Here is a 24,066-nt window from a genome sequence, read left to right as displayed (position 1 = left end):
TGTTCTCCTTGTCCAAGTTGTCTTTGCTGTTCTTAGACTTGTATTCTCTAGTTTGTCTACATACAGAGCGCGCGCGTGCGCGCACACACACACACACACACACACACACACACATCCTGCTTGAATTTTGATTGGATTTACGTTGAATCTGTGAATTAGTTTAAAGGATTCTTATCATTATATGATACTGGGTTTTCTTCTATATGAACATGGGTTCATTAGTAATTGTATTTTTTTTTACACTTCAATAAAATTTTGCAATTTTTACTATATACTTTTGGTTTATTTCTAGTTACCTTATATTTTTATTTCTATTGTGAATGATACATTTTCTTTTGTTGCAATGTCTAGTTGGTTATTGTTGGTTTATGGAATGTTTCTAATTTATTATCAGCTATCCTGTCAAACTTTCTTATTATTTCTAGTGTTTGACTATAGAGTCTCTTTAATTTTCTGTGTAAGACAATTACAGTATTTATATATATGATTTACTTATTTTGTTTCTAATCCCTAAGGGTTTTTTTTTTTCCCTTTCTTCTTTTGTTTTAGTGCTTGGACCCCATATATTATTCAGTGTTAAATAAGGGTAGTAGTAGCAGGCATTTTTATGTTTTCCTTAAACAATGAGAATATGTCTAAAGTTTTACCATTAAGTATAATGTTGGCTCAATATTTTGAATAGATAACCTTTTCTATTAGTTAAAGAAGTTCCCTTCTATTTCTCCCTTGAAAGACTACTGAGTTTTTCAAATGATTTTTTGTTATATGTTCAGATGATACTGTGATTTCTGTCCTTTAGTTAACATTTGTTATGAACCCATTTACATTGATAGATTTGTATGATATTGAGCATACGTTGAATTTTTTTGATAAATGTTACTTAAATCTACACATTTCTTTCATTGCACTTTTTACTAATATTTTACTTAGGATTTTTGCATCTATGTCCATTTTTGAATTTGGCTTATGATTTTTCTTACTTGTATTTTACATATTTTGTTTTTATGTGAGAATTTTCTTAACCTTTTAGTATAAATTTGGTAACTTTACATTAAAAAAATCTCTAAAATAATTAGTATAAGAAAGATATTTTGTTCATTGAATGTTTGATAAAATTTCATCTGGAAGCCTCTCTGCCTCCAGATGCCTTTTACCTCCTGGGGATGAGATTTTTAATTATTGAACTTAAAAACTGGCTATTATATTATTCATGCTTTCTACACATTCTTGAGTCGATTTTGATGGTTTATAATTCTCTATAAAAGTTTCCATTTCATCAAATTTGTCTAAAGATACTTACTTCTTTTAAGTTTTTTTTTTAAAGTTTATTTTTTCATCCTGAAAGATAGAGAATGTGTGTGAGTGGGGGTGGGGGCAGAGAGCAAAGGAGAGAGAGGATCCCAAGCAGGCTCCTTGCTGTCAGATGCTCCTTGAGCCAGATGCTAAGCTCAATCCCAGGAACTGTGAGATCATGACCTGAGCAGAAATCAAAGAGTTGACACTTAACCACTTAACCGACTGAGCCACCCAGGCACCCCAAAAGGATTTAGTTCTAAAAGTGATAGTTGGGGGGTGCCTGGGTGGCTCAGTCAGTTGTAACATCTGACTTCAGGTCAGGTCATGATCTCCCAGTTCGTGGGTTTGAGCCCCGAGTCTGGCTCTGTGCTGACAGCTCAGAGCCTGGAGCCTGCTTTGGATTCTCTCTCTGTCTCTCCCACTGCCCCTACCCCGCTCACGCTCTGTCTGTGTCAAAAATAAACAAACAAACAAATAAATAAATAAAAGTGATAGTTAGGTCTGTGGCTGTGCCCTTTTTCCTTCTTAATTTAATTAAATTGAGTAGTGAAAGAAGTTTGCATATTTTTAAGTCTTTTTTTCAAGTCTTTGATTTTGTTGATTGTTCTATTGTTTTAAATTATTTTCTATTTGCTGTATTTCTTGATGATGTCTTACTTTCTACTTTTTTTGGAGATTTCCTCAGTTTTTCTTAGCCTTTATGATTACATATAAACCTAATATTTGTCAGTTTTTCTGTTTTTGTTATAAATGTATTTAAAACTGTACATTTCCCCTTTAAACACTGCTTTAGCTAACTTTCACATTAGTTTTGATATGTTGTTTTTTCATTGATGTTTCTTAAGATAGATACATATATATATACATATGTATATGTATATAAAATCAACTCATGTGTTTTAATAGTTCACAATTTCTATTTGGTTTTCTTTTTAACACATTCACAAGTGCACTTTTTGTTACAAAGTACTTGTTTACTATATTTTTTACTATATTTTATACTATTGATTTTATAATAGCCATGTCACAAAATTTCTAAATCATAATATTTATGGCTGCTATGATATGGGGGACAGTACTCTGAAATCTTAGTTCTAAGATCAGAGAAAAATATTTCCTTTGGTTCCTCTCTGAAATACTCTGTTCAGTGAAAGAGTAATTAACAATGCTCCTACAATAAAACCAGCACAGAGTTTCCTAGGGAGGATTCATATTATATTCTTCAATAAAGCCTGAAATGATTTTCTATATACATTAACATTTTGCTTATTTATTTATGGTTAATAATTCAAGAAGTCAAAGTGAGGCATATGTAACACGCTGCTCTTTATCCCAGAAGTAGACCCTGAAGAAAGAATTATATTCTGTAATACCTAGTACATATGTTCTGTAAGTTGTGTATATTTAGGATTTATCTGAAGAGTACTTTCTTAAATAATATGGAAGTAGGAACAAAGGGACCTCTCAAAAATTAACTTAAATGAACTGAGAATGATCCTAGAAGAAGGATCATGTTTGCTCTGTTATTTTTTTAACGCAGGGAGAAAAGTGATTAATACAGGAGATAAAGATGAGATGACTCTACAACAAGAAAGTAGATTCCCCTTATGTAGCTTGGCTTTTCTCATTAAGGCACACCCTTTCTCTGTGTAGCCCTTTGCATTTGATCAATTCTTCCCTTCTCTTTGTTCAGGAAAAGATATGGAGGGAGAGGACTCTAATTTGAAAGACGTGATTTCCTGGGAGAGTTTGCCTTCATCAAGTCAGACACCTAGATCAGTGACTCGTGAGGTAAAACTAGACGAGGGAATCTCTGCTAATTGATTGTGACTAATGCCTAAATCACTGAGTAAGCCCTCTAAGGAATAGGTGTCTATTTTGTTCTCCTCAGCATAATAATTCTCAGTTCCATTTCATTCTGGTGTTGAAGATGACCCAAATATCTATTTGAAAGAGTGCAACTCTTTGTGACTCTAAAGAAAAAAAAAAACCTTTGATACTATTCTGGAAAGTTTACTTATTTTGGCATCTATTTCATTTTGTGCTACTGATAGAGATACAGAATAAATTCCACATAAAATTTGAAGCACTTTTAGGTATATTGATGATGGAATTTTTAATTGATAGAGACATGGTGCAGTATCTCCAAACCATGGAAAGGTAGAGAGTTGGGAAAAATCTGGGGCAAAAACTCTCACCTTGACATGTGTCTCCTCCCTTGTGGAGGTTAACTGCCAGGATTAAAGCACAAAAAGCGAAATGCATTGTCATCGTGTGGGTGGCTTGCAGTTTTTTTTATCTACTGGAACTTTGGGACTTCTACCATGTTGCTGTCCTCATACTCACATTCTGTAAGTTGCAGCATTATTAGAGATAAAAATAAGTACCAAGAACAGACATTGCTGTCCTAACTTTCCAGTTTGGTTGCCATCCCCACCCAAGGGCTGACAGTCATGTTGCTCTTTGAAAAACAGTGCTATGGTTTGATTGTTCTCTCATGTAAGAATCTGTGCGTTCCTCTGTGACATGTAAGATGGCTGCATCAGGGCCACCCACGATCACGTATCTGACTGGCAGTCTCCAATTTTTAGTGTACTGCTGCGCTCTCAGCTCCATTGTTGATACTTTTCTCTGATCAGAATGATTTTCTACTTGAAGGACTGATAATTTCAAAATGAGCACCTTCATAGAATGTCCCAAGTAGATCGTTTTTATAACCATGCTTGACTCCCTTCTAGAACTAAATACATTTTATTGTTTTTTTTTTACCTCCATATTTTATGGCTTGACCTATCTAGGATAAGTTTTGATATCCTTTAAAGTTTCATTTTAGAAAAGAGTATCTTAGCAGTCATTTCTGGATGGTTTTTAGAGTATGCTGGGAAAACCAGCTGATTTTACCAGAATTTGCTTTTAACATTTCATGAATTAATTTGATGTTACAGCCACTTGATGCTCTTTGAGTTATGATGCTGTCTGTAGGAATTATCTAGACTCATAGACTTGTAGATGATTGTATTTGGAAGCTAGGTCAAATCATTTTTATTCCAACAATCATTTTAGACATGAAGAACCTAAGTCCTGGAGAGCTAAAATGATTTGTCTGTGATCATACAGCTCTTCAACCACAGAGAAAAGACTAGAAACCAGGCTCCTGTCTCCTAGTATTACTGCTTTCACTTTGTCCTCATATGTCCTTGGCATATGCAGTACAAAAAACCCAACTTAGGCTCCTCGTAAAAATTTATCTAGCCCTTTCTTTAATTTGACACAAATTTGATTCAGTGAGCAATCTCTGAAAAGACCTGACATCTTGGTAATTTAGTATATTTCTCCTTGTACCTTCTTGGCGTTGCTGGCCAAATCACATTTCATTCAATCAAAGATGTATTAGAGTCCTAAGTGAGCCTTTAATTTGAATTGCAGCCATCTAAAACAGTTCGCTTCTTGGATAAATGTAATCAAGTTGATTTTGAAGTGTGACTTGAAATATGTCTCAGGTTTAAATTATGGTAGGAATTCTTACTCAGGTGATGCCATTTTTTCTCAGTGAGCAAGTGCTAAGAAAATGGCTTTTTAAACATGTCTTGTTGGAAGAAGAGAGGGACTGTGTTGGTGCAATAGTATTGTTCTCCTTTTTCTCCATCCTCACATTCCTGTTTTAATTATCCTGAAATTAATGCTTAGGGATTTGTTTTACCAATTAGCATTGATAAACTAGCTTTCAGGACTAAGCCAACTCTGTAGAACTCATTTAATTCGTTGGTCATCTGTATAGGTTAATGAGAAGGAATCTTTGGGGAACATTTTCCCCCTGATACACAGAGCAACACTAACAAAAGAGAGGTAATGTAGCTATAGTTAATGTCAGACAAACGAACTTAAAAGCAAAAAACATTAGGCTTTAGAGGTCACTATATAATACGGGAAGGTTTAGTTCACAAGGAGGATATAAAATTCTAAATTTATAAGCACCAGAATATGTAAATCAGAATTAGAAGTGAGAATTGATAATTTCACTATGAGAGTAGACCATTTAAAAATATATCTTTATTAATAGAATAGATAATAGTTAAGAGTAGAGAAATAACAAAAAAATTTAGCAAGATATATGTAATGAATATATATATAGAACTTGCATCCAGAAGTTAGAGAACCCATATTCTTTTCAAGCATACATGGACCATTTATAAAAATTTACCATGTATCAAATCAAAATATATCTTAACAAATTTCAAATAATACTATATATTTAAGTTTATAGCGCTGTGATCTCTGACATAAAGAAATTCACTTAGAAATCAACCACAAATAGAAAAAATATGCATTTGGAATTTAAAGACATACTCAAAACTCGTGGGTCAAAGAAGAAATCATAATGGAAATTTAAAATAGTTATAATAGAATAAGTATAAAATTACAGTATATAAAAACGTGATTTTCTCATTATGCAGTAGTTAGCAAATGTATACCAAATATTAAATACAAATTATCTACCATAATGGATTATACTATTATATTTACAGCTATAAAGTATGTGAGAGTCAATTTAATAAATGGTATGAATTGCCTTTCCTGAGAATATTTAAAAATATTTTGATGTATAGCTGTATCATATTAATGGATAAGAGGAGTTAATATAATAAAGAAAACTGTTATCTCTAATTTAAATACGAAATGAATTTAGCTTAATTTCAGTAAAAATTCCAAAGTTTTGTTTTGTTAGTGTATATTTGAGGTTTGATCAACTGATCAAAAAGCTTTTGGGAAAACAGAAGGTCAAGAATAGGCAAGACAGTATTAGGAAAGAAAGCAAGAGTATATATGTGGTGGAGAGGGCCATTGGTACTGCAGAGTGTCAAGGCCTATTAGAACGCTGTACAAATTAAGGAAATGTGAAAACAGTATAGGAAGTGGCAAATAAGACCCATGAAACTGCATAGAAATTCTAGAAAAGACCTATACACATATGGGAGCTTTTCATGTGACATTGTAGATTTCTAGAATGGTGTGCTCAATTAATGGTGCTGGTATAATTGGTTATTCCAACAGGAAAAATAAAATGACATTATTGCCTGTGAGTAAAGATGAATGAACCTTTTCTTTTTCACAACGAGAAAATGATCTTGTGTTAGCCTTCTAGCACCCTGTTTCTCTGGAAACCTGGTAAAAGTGGACTATCAGCTGTATTACCAGGTGGCATTGGCTATGATAAAAATGATCCCCAGACTGGGAGGATTATGACTAGGACAATAAATGTCTTAATGAGAGTACAAATGGCATGAATGTGGGAATCCCTTTGCAGTGAGCCCTAGGTTAGGTTCATGCATTCTTACAAGAGATATGGGTTCCTGTGCTGCTTGAGGTTTCTAAGGAGGGGGACTTAGGTACCCACCCACCCCTTGCTTCACACCTGAGCTTACACTAGAATGCTGCTAGGACTCTTAATGAGGGCAAGCCTAAGACTGTCCTGCTCACATATTGTGGTTTTCCACCGTATCCTCTGCAAAGCTCATCTGGTACCAGGTGTGGCCTACTGGATCTCGTGAATGTCCAGTTGAACGCAAGATCATTGTTGGTGGTTGCGCAGAGTGGGTGAGGAACACTTCACATCGAAATTGTTTCTAGGTGAATTAAGTCCCCAAATATTAAAAGCAAATGTTAAAAAATTTTGGAAAAGTATTTGAGAGTAGATGGTTTTCTTGCATAGGGAAAGACTTTTTTATCTTTTTATTTCAATTTTTATTTATTTATCTACCTATTTTTATTTAAGTACAGTTGACACACAGTATTACATTAGTTTCTGGTGTCCAACATAATGACTCAACAACTCTGTATGTTGTGCTATACTTGTGTCACCACAAGGAAAGACTTTTTATGTTTTATGTATTATTCAAAATGACAATTAGCTAATCCACTAGAATTTACTGTATTTAGAAAACTACTGCTAAAATATGAGTTAACTTTAATTTCAAGCAATCCTTATTCATATTAGATTAAAAACCTAATAACTTATATGTTTTGATTTGTTCAACCAAATGAATATGCTTGGTAAGAACAGTGTTGGGTAATTGTTTACATCTTTCCATTAACGTGCTTGTTTCTAAAACTGATTGTGTTTGAGTCCATGTTCTGGAATGATGGCTGTATATATGCCCACAATAGGTATTCCAGGTCTAAAAAGTTTCATGGAATAAGCAAAACACACACATGCACATGCACACGCACACACACACACATACTTGTGAGCGGGGAAAGATTAATAAGTTTTGCACAATCAGAGTCGTCAAAGATACTTGAGAAAAGATGAAAAGACATGGTATATAGGCTGTGACTTGAGATGCTGCGTGAGAAATAGGCATGAGGTGAGGGTGGTCAGTTAGGCAGAGGCCAGAGGCTCTGCCTGGACCTGGGATCTGCTGTTTCTTTCGCTCAGGATGCTTCCCTGTCTCTTTGCTTAGCCCTTCCTTTTGCCTTTTAGGTACATGGCAGTTACGTATCACCATACTCTGTTACTGCAGTAACACCACCAGCTGTAATTTGTATGTGTTTGCTTGTGTGTTTTCTTTCTCCCCATGAGAGTATATATGCTCTGCAAGGGCAGAACACATACCTCTCTTGTTCACTGTTTTATCCATAGCACTTAGACCACTATCTGTGCATACTGGGTCCTCAGAAAATAATTGTCAAATGAATGGATTAATTGAAACAGAATTGAGGGCTAAAATATTGATTGAATTTTTAATTTAATGTGATTTTTCCCCTCTACTCTCATTTTTTTTTTTTGTTATTATTATTTTTTTACTATACAGGACTCTGTGAATGTAACCAAGTGGAAAAAAGTCTAGGGGGCAGAAGAAAATCTCATGGCAGAAACATACTTAGAATTAATTACTGGATTAGATTATATAAGTATTAAAATAAAGATAAATATAGTGCTAAGAATTTTGTATGTAAACTAAATGTGATAAGCATTCATTATAAGAATCTTCACTGGGCTACAGTGATAGTCTTTTTTTTTTTTTCTTATCACAAATGAAGCTTATTTTTATCAACTTTTGTAAAATAACTTGGGTGACTCAGTAAAAATCATTTGTGTGTGCATAGTACTTTATACTCTATTTTTACAGTTTGGAAAATATTTAATAGGGAGAAATACATTTCAAGTGATTTTATAGGAATAGAAATCAAACTGTGATTGTGGTCTTAATTCTGTTATTAAATACCTTAGCACTCTTCTTAATAAGCTATAGAAATCGGGGTTGCCTGGGTGGCTCAGTTGGTTATGTGTCCGACATTGGCTCAAGTCATGATCTCGTGGTTTGTGAGTTTGAGCCCCATGTTGGGCTTTGCACTGATAGTGTGGAGCCTGCTTCACATTCTCTGTCTCCCCCTCTCTCTGCCCCTCCCCTGTGCTTTCTCTCTCTCTCTCAAATAAACATTAAAAAATAAAAAATCTATAGAAATCATATTTCTTTTAAACTGTACATTCCTAAAATCATAGCCATAATTTTCTTTCCTTTCTTATTCCTGTAGGTTTTGGCAAAGGAAGATAGCTCAGAGGAGGTAAAATTCTCTCCTCAGAGTTCCCAAAATGATTATGAGGATATTTTAAAAGATGCTACAGAAAGGTATAATGTGCTTATTTAGTGAGTTTTCTATTCATATTCATAGCTAGCTCTCTCAGTGGAGACAGTGAATAATGGCCTTCAAATGTTTGGTTAGTTTTTCAAGATACAGCTCTTTGTAGTAAGTACAGCCTGATTTGGCTAGAAATAAGATGTATTTATGATCTCATAAATATAGTATTAACAGATGAAAAAGATATCCCTAAAGAATGTAATTTCTCTGTCATCTCAACAATTGTACGTTTCCAGAGTCATGGTGTTTGGAACTTTGGAGAGGACAATGTACTTGAAGTAAGGTAAAGCTCAGTACACAACTAAATTTTACTAGAAATGATATTTGGTTCCAGAAAGAAAATAATGTGCTGGAAACAATAGAATTGTTAGCATGGTGAATTTTTGGTACTATATATGAAAGAATTTAAGGAACCAAAAGAAAAGTAAATTTCCATTAGAAAAACAAAACAAAAATAATATTCATCCTTATAAACTGTTCACATTTAGGTGTTACATGCAAAATCATGTCAAATAAGAGAACATTTTAGTGAGCCATATTTCCTTAGAGATTTATAACTAATATTAGTGGCATAGCACTGCATAGTAATGTGTATAATAGGTAACTTGCATATATAACTTTCAAAAGTGCGTTAGGTGAACAAATAATTCAAAAGGCATTTTGAGATACTATTATAATCTAATAGTTTATATTAATTTACTAGATACTGATTATATACTAAACACTGTACACAGCTGCAAAATATTACACAGCTCTTGCCCTTTATAGGTTTTTAAAAATTGTTTTTAATGTTTGTTTATTTTTGAAAGAGATACAGAGTGAAAACAGGGGAGGGGCAGAGAGAGAGGGAGACATAGAATCTGAAGCAGGCTCCAGGCTCTGAGCTGTCAGCACAGAGCCCGATGCGGGGCTCAAACCTGTGAACCATAAGATCATGACCTGAGGCAAAGTCAAATCCTTAACTGACTGAGCCACCCAGGCACCCCTAGTTTATAGTTTAATTAAGGAAACAGATATGTAAAAGACAAATTTAAGTACAATGTAGTAAATACTACTATAGAGTCAAAGTCCAAGGATTGTGAATATAGAAGACAGATAAATATGTATAGGGGGCTTCACCAGCTTCTTTGAAGAAAAGATACATAGGTTGGATTTAGGACCTTAAATAAGTAGAAATCTAGCAGGTGAAAAGGAAGGGAATATGGGGTGCCTGGATGGCTCAGTCGGTTAAGCGTCCAACTTCGACTTAGGTCATGATCTCACAGTTTGTGGGTTTGAGTCCCACATCGGGCTCTGTGCTGACAGCTCAGAGCCTGGAGCCTGCATTGGATTCTGTGTCTCCCTTTCTCTCTGCCCCTTCCCCACTTGCGCTCTGTCTCTGTCTCTCAAAAATAAATAAAAGTTAAAAAAAAATAAAAAAGAAAAGGAAAGGAAGAAAATGTCAAGCTGGAGGAAGAGGTTTGAGCAAAGGTAAGAAGTTGTGAAAATATCTTATTAATGGTGATAAATGTTATGTGTCAAGAGTTGTAGGGTACATGTGAATTGGAATGCCAGGAAGCTTGAGAAGGTAAGAGGTACAGCCAAATGTAAGGTGGGCCAGAATGTGAAGGAAGTTGATATATGTGAGAACAAGGAGTACATATTTTAGTCCATTTGTTGGAATGAAAAGAAAGTACAGGGACTTTTTTTTTGCTGTATCCATGCATATGTCTGTCTGTCTGTTTATCTAGAAAAAGAGGATTGCTGGTCGCCAGGTGGATGATAGGTGGCAAGAAGTGGGGAGCAATTAGATATTTACAGTAATCTTAAAAAAGATGAGAAGGAGAAAGAGTAAGAAACTTTAAATCATTTCCAGAAGCAAAAGAAAGAGGCATTTTTTTTTTTTTGTTAAGATTAAAACATAAGATACATAAAGGAGATTAGTAGGAATGACGAACAGATTGGCTGGGGCCAGATTGCCAGTGTCTTAAACTTATGTAAGAAGCCTGGGTTTATCTTGAAGGTGATGGGCAGGCATAATTAAATTTGAATTTAGGAACAGTTGTCTTTAGACATCAGAGATTAGAACCAGAAGTCAAATTAGGAGGCTTTTGTTAAATGGGGCTATGAATGAAAGCACAAGTAAACGGAGTAGTAAGAAGCTGGAAAGGAACAGAAAATGGGTATGGCTAGTATTTGAAAAATCTGTTTGAGATAGGAGGTTGAAAAGGGTTTCTATTTTTTTCCAATTTTTATTGGAATTCTAGTTAGTTAAAATATACTGTAATATTGTTTTTAGTGGTAGAATTTAGTGATTCATCACTTACATATAACACACAATGTTCAATATATGACATAAACATATGACATACATATAATGACAAGTGCCCTCCTTAATACCCGTCATCCATTTAGCCCATCCCCCACCCACTTCCCTCCATCAACCCTCAGTTTGTTTTCTTTTGTAATGAGACCCTTATGATTTGTTTCCCTCTTTTTCCCCCCATCCAATATGTTCATCTGTTTTGCTTCTTAAATTCCACAATATGAGTGGTATTCTATTGTATTTATCTTTCCCTCACTGATTTATTTTGCTTAGCATAACGAACATACTGCATCTCCATCCAGGTCATTACAGGTGGCAAGATTCATTACTTTTGATGGCTGAGTAATATTCCATTGTATGTATATATGTATACACAGCTTTTTTCTCTTTTTTAAAAAAAATTTTATGTAAATCAAAGTTAGTTAACATATAGTGTAATAATGGTTTCAGTAGTAGAATTTAGTGATTCGTCACTTACATATTATTTCACTTAGCATAATACATTCTAGTTCTATCCACATTGTGGCAAATGGCGAGATTTCATTCTTTTTGATTGCTGAGTAATATTCCATTGTGTGTGTGTGTGTGTGTGTGTGTGTGTGTGTGTGTGTGTGTGTATGTATAATATTTTCTTTATCCATTTGTCAGTCAATGGACATTTGGGCTCTTTCCATAATTTGGCTGTTGTTGATAGGGTTGCTTTAAACATAGGGGTGCAGGTGCACCTTTGAGTCAGCATTTTGGTATCCTATGGATAAATACCTAGTAGTGCAATTGCTGAGTCATAGGGTTGCTTTATTTTTAATTTTTTGAGGAATATCTATATTGTTTTCCAGAGTGGCTGAACCAGTTTGCATTCCCACCAGTAGTGCAAAAGTGTTCCCCTTTCTCCACATCCTCTCCAATATCTGTTATTTCCTGAGTTGTTAATTTTAGGAATTCTGCCTGGTGTGAAGTGGTATCTCATCATTGTTTTGATTTGTCTTTCCCTGATGATGAATGGTGTTGAGCATCTTTTCATGTGTCTCTTAGCCATCTGGATGTCTTCTTTGGGAAAGTGTCTGTTCCTATCTTCTGCCCATTTCTTCACTGGATTATTTTTTTGGGGGTGTTGAGTTTTTTTAAATTTTTTTACATTTATTTATTTTTGAGAGACAGAGATAGAGCACGAGTGGGGAAGGGGAAGAGAGAGAAGGACACACAGAATCTGAAGTAGTCTCCAAGCTCTGAGTTGTCATCACAGAGCCCAACGCAGGGCTTGAACTCATGAACTGCGAGATCATGACCCGAGCTGAATTTGGATGTTTAACCAATTGAGCCATCCAGGTGCCCCTTGGGTGTTGAGTTTGATAAGTTCTTCATAGATTTTGGATACTAACCCTTTATCCGATATGTCATTTGCAAGTATCTTCTCCCATTCCGTCAGTTGCCTTTTAGTTTTGTTGATTGTTTCCTTTCCTGTGCAGAAGCTTTTTCTCTTGATGAGGTCCTGATAGTTCATTTTTGCCTTTGTTTCCCTTGCTCCTGGAGATATGTCTAGTAGGAAGTTGCTGTGGCCAAGGTCAAAAGGGTTGTTGCCTGTTTTCTCTTCTAGGATTTTGATGGTTTCCTGTCTTACATTTAGGTCTTTCATCCATTTTGAGTTTATTGTTTGTATATGGTGTAAGAAAGTGGTCCAGGTTCATTCTTCTACAGGTCACTGTCCAGTTTTCCCAACACTATTTGCTGAAGAGACTCTTCTTTCCATTAGATATTCTTTCCTGCTTTGTCAAAGATTAGTTGGCCATATGTTTGTGGGTACATTTCTGGGTTTTCTATTCTGTTCCATTGATCTATGTGTCTGTTTCTGTGCCAGTACCATACTATCTTGATGATTACAGGTTTGTAATACAGTATGAGGTCTGGAATTGTGATGCCTCCAGCTTAGGTTTTCTTTTTCAACATTACTTTTGCTATTTGGGGTCTTTTCTGGTTCCATACAGATTTTAGAATTGTTGTAGCTCTGTGAAGAATGCTGGTGTAATTTTGATAGGGATTGCATTGAATGTGTAGATTGTTTTGGGTAGTATCGACATTTTAACAATATTTGTTCTTCCTACCCAGGAGCATGGAATCTTTTCCCTTTTTGTGTGTGTGTGTGTCTTCTACAATTTCTTTCATAAGCTTTTTATAGTTTTCAGTGTATAGATTTTTCACCTCTTTGGTTAGGTTTATTCTTAGGTATTTAATGGTTTTTGGTGCAATTGTAAATAGGATCAATTCCTTGATTTCTCTTTCTGCTGCTCCATTATTGGTGTATAGAAATGCAGCCAATTTCTGAATGTTGATTTTATATCCTGTGACTTTGCTAAGTTCATATATCAGCTCTAGCAGTTTTTTGGTGGAGTCTTTTGAGTTTTCCACATAGAGTATCATGTCATCTGTGAAGAATGAAAGTTTGACTTCTTCCTTGCTGATTTGGTTGCCTTTTATTTCTTTTTGTTATCTGATTGCTGAGGCTAAGACTTCCAACACTCTGTTGAACAACAGTGGTGAGAATGGACATCCCTGTCATGTTCCTGACCTTATGGGTAAAGCTGTCAGTTTTTTCCCATTGAGGATGATATTAGCCATGGGTGAAAAGGGTTTCTATTTTTAAGATTAGGGAGAATTGAGTATTCTTATGTTATGGCAGAATTTGTACATAGGGAGAGATTAATTATATATATATGAAAATGTCATTTCAAAGAAAAGACTTAGGAGATAGAAGGTGTGGAGTTGAATGTGGAAGGATTAATTGTGATCAGGGAGAAAGTAAAGAATAATGAAACATATTGATGTATCTAAGTACCCATTTTATTTTTTAAAATGTTTATTTTTTGAGAGGGAGAGAGAGAGAGAGAGAGGATCAGAAGCAGGCTCTGCGCTGGTAGTGCAGAGTCTGATGTGGGGCTCGAACTCACAAACCACAAGACCATGACCTGAGCTGAAGTCAGACACTTAACTGACTGAGCCACCCAGGTGCCCCATAAGTACACATTTTAAGAGAGAATTAGTTGAACGAATTCTTGCTTCCTGGCTTGCATTTTCCAGAAGGGGCTCTGTTTATACTAAGGCAGAGAATTAAGATAGGGTCTAAATGAGGGCGGTGGTTCAGAATTAGCTGTCGTGGAAGAAAAGTAGAGGAGACTCAACAGGGACATACATCACAGTATTTTCCACATGGCTCTGTGCTGATATCAGAAATCCCAGTGACCTCAGTACTTGTCTCTCACAGCCTGGGTAAAGGAGGAAAGAAGGGGCGTAGGTAAATTGATCCAAGATGGCTAGTTTGCAAGCCAGATAAATGTGGGAAGAGATGGAGTTTGTGATCAGACATTGGGACTTCAGAGTGATCCCTTTTGAAGTGGGCCAATTCTGGGTGCTGACAACAGAAGTACATGGCTAAACTTAAATAAAGATGAATGTCAACTGAATAACTAATATAGATTATCAGAGATTCTTTAAAAAATGTATACATTGTTTGAAACCATGAACAGCGAAATATATTTCTTTTCTAGTGACAGTGATCCAAGCATATGGGCCACCAGTGGCTTCCTAAGAGACAAGTGGAGCAGTGAGGATGAAGAACTTGCAGGGCCATCCCAGACTGTCCCTCCTCAGCTCCACGGTATGACTTCATCCTCTTTTTATTATCACATTCTTGAAGAAGCTATATTTCATAGGTATGAACCAAGAAATTTCTAATATAAATGTGGGAAAGAGCTAGGAAAAACTTTTTTAGATGGAGCAAACATGATTTCCTAGGATTTTTTTAAGAATGAAGAAAATGCTCCACACCTCACCTTCATAAGGGCAAATCTCTCCCTTTCTTTAAATGTTTTAATTTACAGTAAAACCTTGGATTGTGAGTAACTTGTTTTGAGAGCCCTCAGCAAGACAAGCAAACGTTTCTAATAAATTTTAACTTGAAAAATGAGCGATGTCTTACAATACAAGTAATATGTGATGCCGAATGTCACATGATCACAACTGAGCTAATGGTTCTTGAAATTTGCTTTGTTATACAAGTGCTTTGGATTACAAGCATGTTTCCATTCTAATAGACTTAGAATGAATTATGCTTGCAATCCAAACATGTCAATTTAATAAAATGAGCTATTTATATTTTCTTATACTAGGAATTATAGATTTGTGTAGACTTGCACATGACCTGCTTCCTCATTTTTTAAATTTTAATTTGTTGCACAGTATATATACTTTGTAAGTAAAATAATAACTTTTTTTTGGATTACACATAGGGTATATTATGAGGAAAAAATAAAATACAAATTGTATAAAAAATAAATCATAATACTGAAGATAGTCAAAATTTTTGTGTATATGTATTTACATTTGTATATAATATAAACATAAATATAACCATGAACATACATAGATTTACATATAAAGTTATAAAAATTATAAAAACATATAAATTTATATATATGTAAAATTTTTGTGTGAGATTGGGGAATCCCATACCTCAAAAACCTTGGAGCTAGAGAGGACTATAGAGATCACCCATTTCAACCTTAGATCAAGTGCCAGAATCATCTTGTCTAATGACTTTTTTAAAGTTGGAAAATGTCAAATCTACTGAAGGCAATCTCACACTTATGTAATTATTAAAATACAGATCTGACACAAAAATAGTTAATGAGAAAATTAGCATACAGGTCTACCACCACCGTCAGCATATAGTGCATTTCCTTCACCCTTTAAATTTCTCTTGTACTGTTTTGAGTCTTCCCCTAACCCAACACAAGCACCTGACAACCAGTAATCTCTTTTCATTCTTGTTAGTTTTCTTTTCCAAAGTGTTGCATAAACAGAATCATAAATATGTTGCCTTTTGAGTACAGTTTTTTTTGTAATGCTATTGATATTCATGTACACCATTGCTTTTATTGGTATTTAATTTTTTTTTTCTGAATAGTATTCCATTGTATGGCTACACCAGTTTGTTTAGCCACTCACCAGTTGAGGCACAGTTGGGTGTTTCCACATTTTAACAATTATGGATAAAAAACACTACAAACTTTCACGTACTGGTCTTGTGTAAAGCTACATTTTCATTTCTTTAAGGTACATGTATCTATGATTGGGATTTTGAAATTGTAAGTGTATATAATTGACAAATTGTTTTCCAAAGGGGCTGTACAAATATGCTTTTTACCTTTTTTCCTCCTATTTTTTCTCTTAGAGTTTCAGTTAAGGTAATTTTTATCAACTCATCTTCAAGTTTATTGCCTCTTTCCTCAGCTGTGTTAGTCTACTCCTGATGAACCCATTTGAAAGCATACTTTAGCTCTCACAAACGTTTTGACTTTATCTTATAGTTTCCTTCTCTGTTCAAATTCCTTATCTGCTCATGTACTTTGTTCACCTTTTCCATATAGCTTTCACATATTAATTATAGTTATTTAGAATTCCCTCTCTTATGATTCTAACACATGGGTCATTTCTAAGTTGTTTTTTTTTTTCTGTAGATTGCCTTGTTCTTTTGACAGTGATTTTGTCATTGTTGCTGCTTCTTGTATATCTTGTAAATTTTGGTAGAGTGTTGATGTCGGGTGTAGAAGAGTAGAGATTGAGATAAATGGGATTTATGCCTATTCCCCGTTAGGCCATTAGTATAGGTACTTGAGTTAGTGTGTTTAGGACATGAGCTGGACTTTGCTTTTGTGTTGGTGTCATGACCTACCGTGAACTATTAACTTAAAATTTAAATCTTTCTCAAGATTTGAATTGTACTTAGGGTGGCAACTGCAATGCTGGAGTTTCCCTTCTCATTCCTGTTCCATCCTTAGCTTCAGGCCTTCCCCATGTACCTGTGCTTCAGAAGTGCTCTTCCCTACACTCATGGCCCTGCTCTAGTGGTAGGTAGCCTGGTGCTGGCTGGCCTGGAGAGGAGGGCAGGTAGTGTTTTGTGGTCGTAGTCCAGTCTCGGCCTTAGGCAAGTTCTCTGTTCCTGGTTGTCAGTGGAGGGGCTTTGTCAGTGATGCTGCCTCTCCTCATTATGGCATTCAAACTCTGCTTTATATTTTTGGCAGGTTTACTGTGGGAGGAGGTTTCCTGTCGGAGGGGGTTTCCTTAGTGGTGAGAGACTTACTATAGTATTGGTTTAGGATCCTGAGCTTAAGACTGTTTCCTGCCCTTCCTCCAGGAGTGGAGTGTTTTTCTTTTGCCTGTCCCAGAGGCGGTGATTCTTCACCTGTGCACAGTGGGGTTTGCTGCTGTTCCGCCTGCAAATGAAGACGTTTCTTCAATGCGGAGGTGTAGGTCCAAGTAACGGCTTTATACATTTTCTGCAGTGGTAGTAACTCTTCTCCTCCGAGCCTGTACCACTGAGGGAAAGATTCCTTCCATTTCCTACTCTGTTTCCTTTATTTTTTGTTTTTTTAATGAGCACCTATTGGAGGCCTGTTGAGTCTGCAAGAGTGTTGCAAAACTCTTTTATCTGTGGCTTCCCGGAATTTTAAATTGTCACATTAGGCCACATTCAGCCTTCAGGAATACATCAAGTTTTTTTTTTTTTTTTTTTAAATCTGAATACTTCTTTTACACTTGTATGGTGTCTGGCATCTCTTTCTCCCATTAGCTGCTACAAGTGAACTCGTGTTGGTGATCTGTCTCTCCTTGGAGGCGTCTGTCTTTCCTTAGACTTCAGACTACTTGGTTGTCCTGCAGCCACAGCTCTCCAGTGCATTTTTTTTTATTGGTTTTTATTTTGCAGTTTTCAACTTTTACATGTTGTTAGTGTATGGGTGATGCTTATACCAGCTTTCTACGTTTTAGGCAGAAGCGGAAGTTTTAACACAAATTTATTTTTAAAATAAAAATGAACACATTCCTTTGTAAACATGCCTTTTTAATAAACACATATTTACCCAACAGTTTTTAAAACCTAAATGATACTTCATTGTATGAGTGCACAATTATCTGCATAGTAGTCTCTTCTTGTTGGTCAGTTAGGGTAGTTCTTTTAAAAATATTATTATAATATAAAGTAATATATATGATAAACATCCATGGAACTGAACCTTTGGGGAAATTCTTGGATTGGGTTGGAAAAAAGAAGGAAAGCTTTATTCATGGTACTGCTGCTGCAGCAATAGCAGGAAGCTTATGATCTAAGATCAGTGTCTAACCAAGCAGGTGGTTTTGAGAGCTGAGATTCGGAACGATGAGGAACAAGAAACTTGCAGTTGGTATATTACGGGTTATTCTTTTGAGTTCTGTCAAGATATGATGATTAGGTGGTTTTGTTTTGCTTTATTACAGTCTTGCAATGGCAACTAATATCAGTGCTATGTGACATTGATAAGAGAGTGGCATGGCCCGGCCCTCAGAAGCAAGGCCAGCTCCCCAGGGAGAGCAGACAGGAGCTGCTTTTTCTTTCCCAGTCCCCTTCTTTTCCCCTCTTTTTAATTTTCACTTTAGGGTTAGGTCTGTCCTGGGGTCTGTTACTGAGACTGAGATCTGTACTAATAATGGATTAATGCCAGAAAACATAAAGAACTACAAATTAATAGGTAAAAGACAATAGGAAAAATGGGCAGAAGACATTGCTATGGACTACTTTTTCGCCCTCCCCCCAGCTCCCCGAATTCATGTTGGATCTCGAATGTGATGACAGATGGAGATGGGGCCTTGGGGAGGTAATTGAGTTCAAATGAGGTTATGAAGGTGGAGCCCCATGATGGCATTGGTACCTTTATAAAGGGATGAAGGAGCTAGAGCTCTCTTTCTATAACATGGGGATGCAGGAAGAAAGCAGCCATCTCTAAACCGGAAAGAGGGCATTCACAGAGAATTCAGCCATGCTGGCACCCTGAGCTCAGACTTCTAGCTTCCAGAACTGTGAGAAAGAAATATTTGTTGTTTAAGACCCCGAGTCTATTACTTGTTGTAGCAGCCCAAGTACTGTTTAAGCCCCCGAGTCTGTTACTTGTTGACCAGACAGATGTCAGTAGGCACTTGACAGAAGAGGAAATCTGAAAAAGGTACTCAACCTAATTTTTAATCAGGGAAGTGAAAATCGAACCACAGTGAAGCAACAATTTACAATGACTAAATTGTTAAAAATTTTAAAATGCGGCAGTAGTTCTAAGTGCTACCTAGAAAGGCAAATCCTTCCCTTCATTTTTAAAAAAATAAATGTAAAGGAGATTACATTAAAAAAATAAATGTAAAGGAGAGGTACAAACTTCCAGTAATAAAATAAACAAGTCATGGGGATGTAACGTAAAGCATAGGGTGTATAGTCAATAATAGTGTAATAACTTTGGTGACAGGTGGTAACTAGACTTATTGTGGGCATTATCTTATAATGTACAAAGATAAAAAATGACTATACAGCTTAAGCTAATAGATATTGTATGCCAATAGTGCTTTAATAAAAAATTTTGTAGGCTAGTTGGGCTCTTGCTACATGTGGTATTTTAAATTATTTTGTTCATTCCCACAACCCCCCTTTTTTTCTTTCTACAAATTTTTATTTAAATTCCAGTTAGTAAACATACAGTGTAATATTAGTTTCAGTTGTAGAATTTAATGATTCATCACTTACAGTGCTTATCACAAGTGTCCTGTTTAATGCCCACCACCTATTTAACCCATCCCCCGCCCACCTCCCTCCATCAATTCTCAGTTTGTTCTCCATAGTTGGGTCTGTGTCTTCATTTGCGTCTCTTCCCACTCCATGTTCATCTGCTTTATGTTTTAAATTCCACATATGGATGAAGCCATAAGGTATTTCTCTTTCTCTGACTGACTTACTTTGCTTAGAATCATAGTTTCTAGCTCCATCCACATTATTGCAAATGGTGAGATTTCATTCTTTTCCATGGCTGAATAATATTCCATTGTGTGTGTATGTGTGTGTATGTATATATATATATATATATATATATATATATATATATATATATATCTCACACATCTTCTTTATCCATCATCAGTTGATGGACACTTGGGTGCTTTCCATAGTTTGGCTGTTGTTGATAACGCTACTGTAAATATTGGGATGCATATACCCCCATGTATATTTTGAAATTCAGATTGGAGTGGCAACATATTCATTTGGGAAGTATTGCCACTTTTATGATACCAAGTTTTTCCCTCTGTGTAAAAAATGAGGTGTGTCAGGAGATAAGCTATAGTGTGTGTGAACTACAAAATTGCTATTGTTTCAGGTTCACCGTCCTAAGTCTCACATAAGAACCTCTCTCGTCAATCATCTTAACTGGAAACATTTAGGAAATGGAATTCTGGGAGAAGAAGTTCAGCCTAGCCATATTGACATATTGCAAAATAACCACAGTCCATCTTTTGTCAACTTGGCACCCACATGTATCTCTTTAAACCATACCTAATCTCCAAATAAAAACGTATGTTTCCATCTACGATGATACAGTTATCCTGTGTGCAACTGAAAACACCTTCTCACCCCATCCTCAAAAGAGAATATAAAAATCTCCCTTTTGTCTTTTTTTCTCTTTTTAATGTTTGTTTATATTTGAGAGGAGGAGGGAGGGGGAGAGAGAGAGAGAGAGAGTGAGAGAGAGACTGAGTGTGAGTGGGAAGGGGCAGAGAGAGAGGGAGACACAGAATCCAAAGCAGGCTTCAGGCTCTGAGCTGTCAGCACAGAGCCTGGTGCAGGGCTCAAACTCACAGACCTCGAGATCATGATCTGAGCTGAAGTTGGACCCTTAACTGACTGAGCCACCTAGGCTCCCCTCCCCTTTTGTCTTTGAGTGATGTCTTCCTTGTTCAGCTGATTAACACTTCGCCTTTACTATCCTATAAAAGAAAACAAAAATATGTGGTTAATTTACATATTTGAATGTATGTGAATACTTGATATATTGTGTCAGACATTTATATTGAAAAAGGAAGACTTACTTGTAACTATTATGTCCTCATTTGTGCAGCTGGTCACAAGGTTGTATCTGGTAGAACTGCCTTCTTCTACTAATTTGGAATTCTCTTTGACCCCAGCAAGCACCTCAGTTGGTTGTGGTTCCTTGTCTGGTAGGATGATGCAAACCTTCATCCCTTCATCCCTTCATCCCTTCATCACTAAGCTAGTAGCAGTCATGTCTAAATTTAACTGTTATCATTTTCCACTGACTTTAATCGCTGTAAAGTCACTCTAGAAGATCACCTACATTCTCAACATACTCCTTCTTACCCCTGCTGTTTAGTAGGAACCCAATTTCCCCTTGATAATTAGAATTAGTCATATCAAGCATTATAGTAGCCCCTCTTTTTCTGTCAGTTTGGTAGCATGAGGAGCCCAAAATGGGCTGGTGGCATTCTCAACTTCTAACGTTATCAATAGGATCATTGTAGTGTTCTCTGATGGAACCATTTCTCCGTTTAGGTCTGCTTTGATTTCTTTTATCAGTAGTTAGTGTGTTATAGTTTTAAACATACAGATCTTATACATATTTTGTTAGACTTTTATCTAAGTATCTTACACATTTTGGTGCTATTATAAAATACTTTAACTTCCATAGTTCACTGCTGGTATATAGAAATATGATTGATATTTTTGATATTGCCTTTGTATCCCTTTACCTTATTAAATTCACTCTTAATTCTAGGAGTGTTTTTGTATATTCTTTTTGGAATTTGCCTATGTAGACACTCATGTTATCTATGAATGGACACGGTTTTATTTTTTAACCTTTGTAATGTATATGCTTTTCATTTCTCTTTCTTGTTGAACTAGCTGGGACCTTTGGTGCAACATTGAAAAGAGTACAGAGAGTGGACTCCGTTTTAGGGGGAAAACATTCTGTTTTTCATCATTAAGAATAATGTGAGTTGGAGGATTTTTGTGGATATCTTTTATCATATTAAGGAAGTTCTTTCTAGTTTTAGTTTCCTAGAGTTTTCATCATGAGTGCATGTTGAATTTTTTCCCAGTGTTTTTTCTGTATCTACTGAGATGATCTTATAGGTTTTATTCTTTGGTCTGTTGATATGGTGACTTATGGACTGTTGGTATTTGATTTTCAAATGTTGAATTTGCTTTGTATTCCTGGGATAAACCCAGCTTTGTGGTTTTTCCTTTTTATATGTTGCTTGATTTGATTTGCTGGTATTTTGTTGAGGTTTTTGCATTTACGTTCATGATAGATATTGATTTGTGGTTTTCTTTTTTGGAGTGCCTTTTTCTGGTTTGAGTATCAGGGCAAAGCTGCCCTCATAAAGTTGGTTTGGAAGTACCCCTCCTATTTTATATTCTGGAAGAGTTTGTACAAAATTATTATTATTGCTCTCTTAAATGTTTGCTAGAATTCAGTGAAACCATCTGGTCTTGGAATGTGTTTGTAAGGTTTTAAAATACATATTTGTGTTCATTTTCTAGGGTTTTCATAACAAAGTACTAGTGGCTGAGTGGCTTACATAACAGACATGTATTTTCTCACAATTCTGGAGGCTAGATGTTTAAGATCAAGGTGTTGGCAGTTTTGATTTTTTCTGAGGCCTCTTCTTGACTTGCAGATGGCTGTCTTCTCCCTGTGTAGTATCTGGGAGCTGTGTTTTTTGTTTTTGTTTGTTTGTTTTTTTTTTTTTTGTAAGGATACTAGTCATATTTGATGAGGGTGCACCCTAAAAATCTTACTAGCTTAATTACCTCTTTAAAGATCCTATCACCAAATACAATCATATTCTGAATTATTAGAGGTTAGGACTTCAACATATAAAATTCTGGGGGGGGGTGGGGGTGGGACACAATTCAGCCCATAACAATATTCAATGTTTTTAATTGATAAAGGACTATTGAATCATCTTTCTCTTCTTTAATGAGCTTTGGCAGTTTGTCTCATCAATATAAGTTTTCTAATTTATGGAATTAGAACTGTTTATAATATTCCCTTATTAACTTTGTAATGTCTGTAATATCTGACTTGATACCCTCTGTTTTATTCTTGATGTGGTAAAGTGTGTTTTTTCTCTTTGTTTTGTGATCAGTTTAGAGATTTTCATTTTTTTAAATTCAGTGTAATTTTATTTATTTTGATAATTTTTAATTGAAGGATAATTAGCAGTGTTATATTAGTGTCGGGCGTACAATAAATATAGTGATTCAATACTTCTGTACATTACTCAGTGCTCATCACAATAAGTATAATCATTATCTGTCACCAAACAATGCTTGGGCTATATTCCTCATGCTGTACTTTTCATCTTCATAATTTATTTATTTTGTAACTGGAAGTTTGTACCCTTTAAGCCCCTTTACCTATTTCGCCCATCCTTCCACCCACCTCCACTCTGGCAACCACTAGTTTATGCTTTCTATTTAAGAGTGTGTTATTTTGTCTCTTTTTTTCCTTTGTTTTGTTTCTTAAATTCCACATAAAAGGGAAACCATATTGTATTTGTCTTTTTTATTGATCTTTTCCATGAACTAGCTTTTTTAGTTTCAATTATTTTTCCTATTGTTTTCAATTTTATTGATTTCTGATAAGTTATTTCTTCTGATCTAATATAAGCACTTAATACAACAGATCTTCCTGTGAATACTGCTTTAGTAATACCCCCAAATTCTTTGTGTGTTTTTATTTACATTCCATTCAGAATGCTTTTTCATTCCCATTGGCTACAGCTGGAACAGTTTGAGCACCAACACAATGTAGCATTGGATTATAACTCAAAGGATGAAATAAATGTCTGAGTCCATACTAATATAAAAAAATAATTGAATATATAAATAAATGGGGAGAAGAAAGAGATGCAGAAGAATTCCAAATAAATTATGTTGATATTCCACTCTAAAGTAGATG

The 24,066-nt window shown here is 35.4% G+C and overlaps 1 protein-coding gene across 19 annotated transcripts in view; it reads left to right on the top strand.

Moving 5' to 3' along the window:
- Positions 1-24,066, top strand: part of PTPN20 (protein tyrosine phosphatase non-receptor type 20) — a 113,462-nt gene that overhangs the window by 47,355 nt on the left and 42,041 nt on the right. For 14 of the 19 annotated variants that reach the window (XR_008292066.1, XR_008292065.1, XM_053207134.1 and 11 more), the window contains 3 exons: positions 2,990-3,087; positions 8,833-8,927; positions 14,782-14,891. Coding sequence is in view for 16 of the 19 variants with exons in the window: in XM_053207134.1 (XP_053063109.1) it covers positions 2,990-3,087; positions 8,833-8,927; positions 14,782-14,891 (303 nt within the window). In the remaining 3 variants the exon portion in view is untranslated. Of the gene's footprint in view, positions 1-2,989; positions 3,088-8,832; positions 8,928-14,781; positions 14,892-24,066 lie in introns of those variants that run through there. The other 5 variants (XM_053207139.1, XM_027062504.2, XM_053207140.1 and 2 more) reach the window with 3 other exon arrangements.

The sequence above is a fragment of the Acinonyx jubatus genome, chromosome D2 (assembly GCF_027475565.1).
Source record: "Acinonyx jubatus isolate Ajub_Pintada_27869175 chromosome D2, VMU_Ajub_asm_v1.0, whole genome shotgun sequence".
Taxonomy (NCBI): Eukaryota; Metazoa; Chordata; class Mammalia; order Carnivora; family Felidae; genus Acinonyx; species Acinonyx jubatus.
The sequence above is the reverse complement of the archived record's forward strand: the minus strand, read 5'-3'. Positions and strand labels throughout refer to the sequence as shown.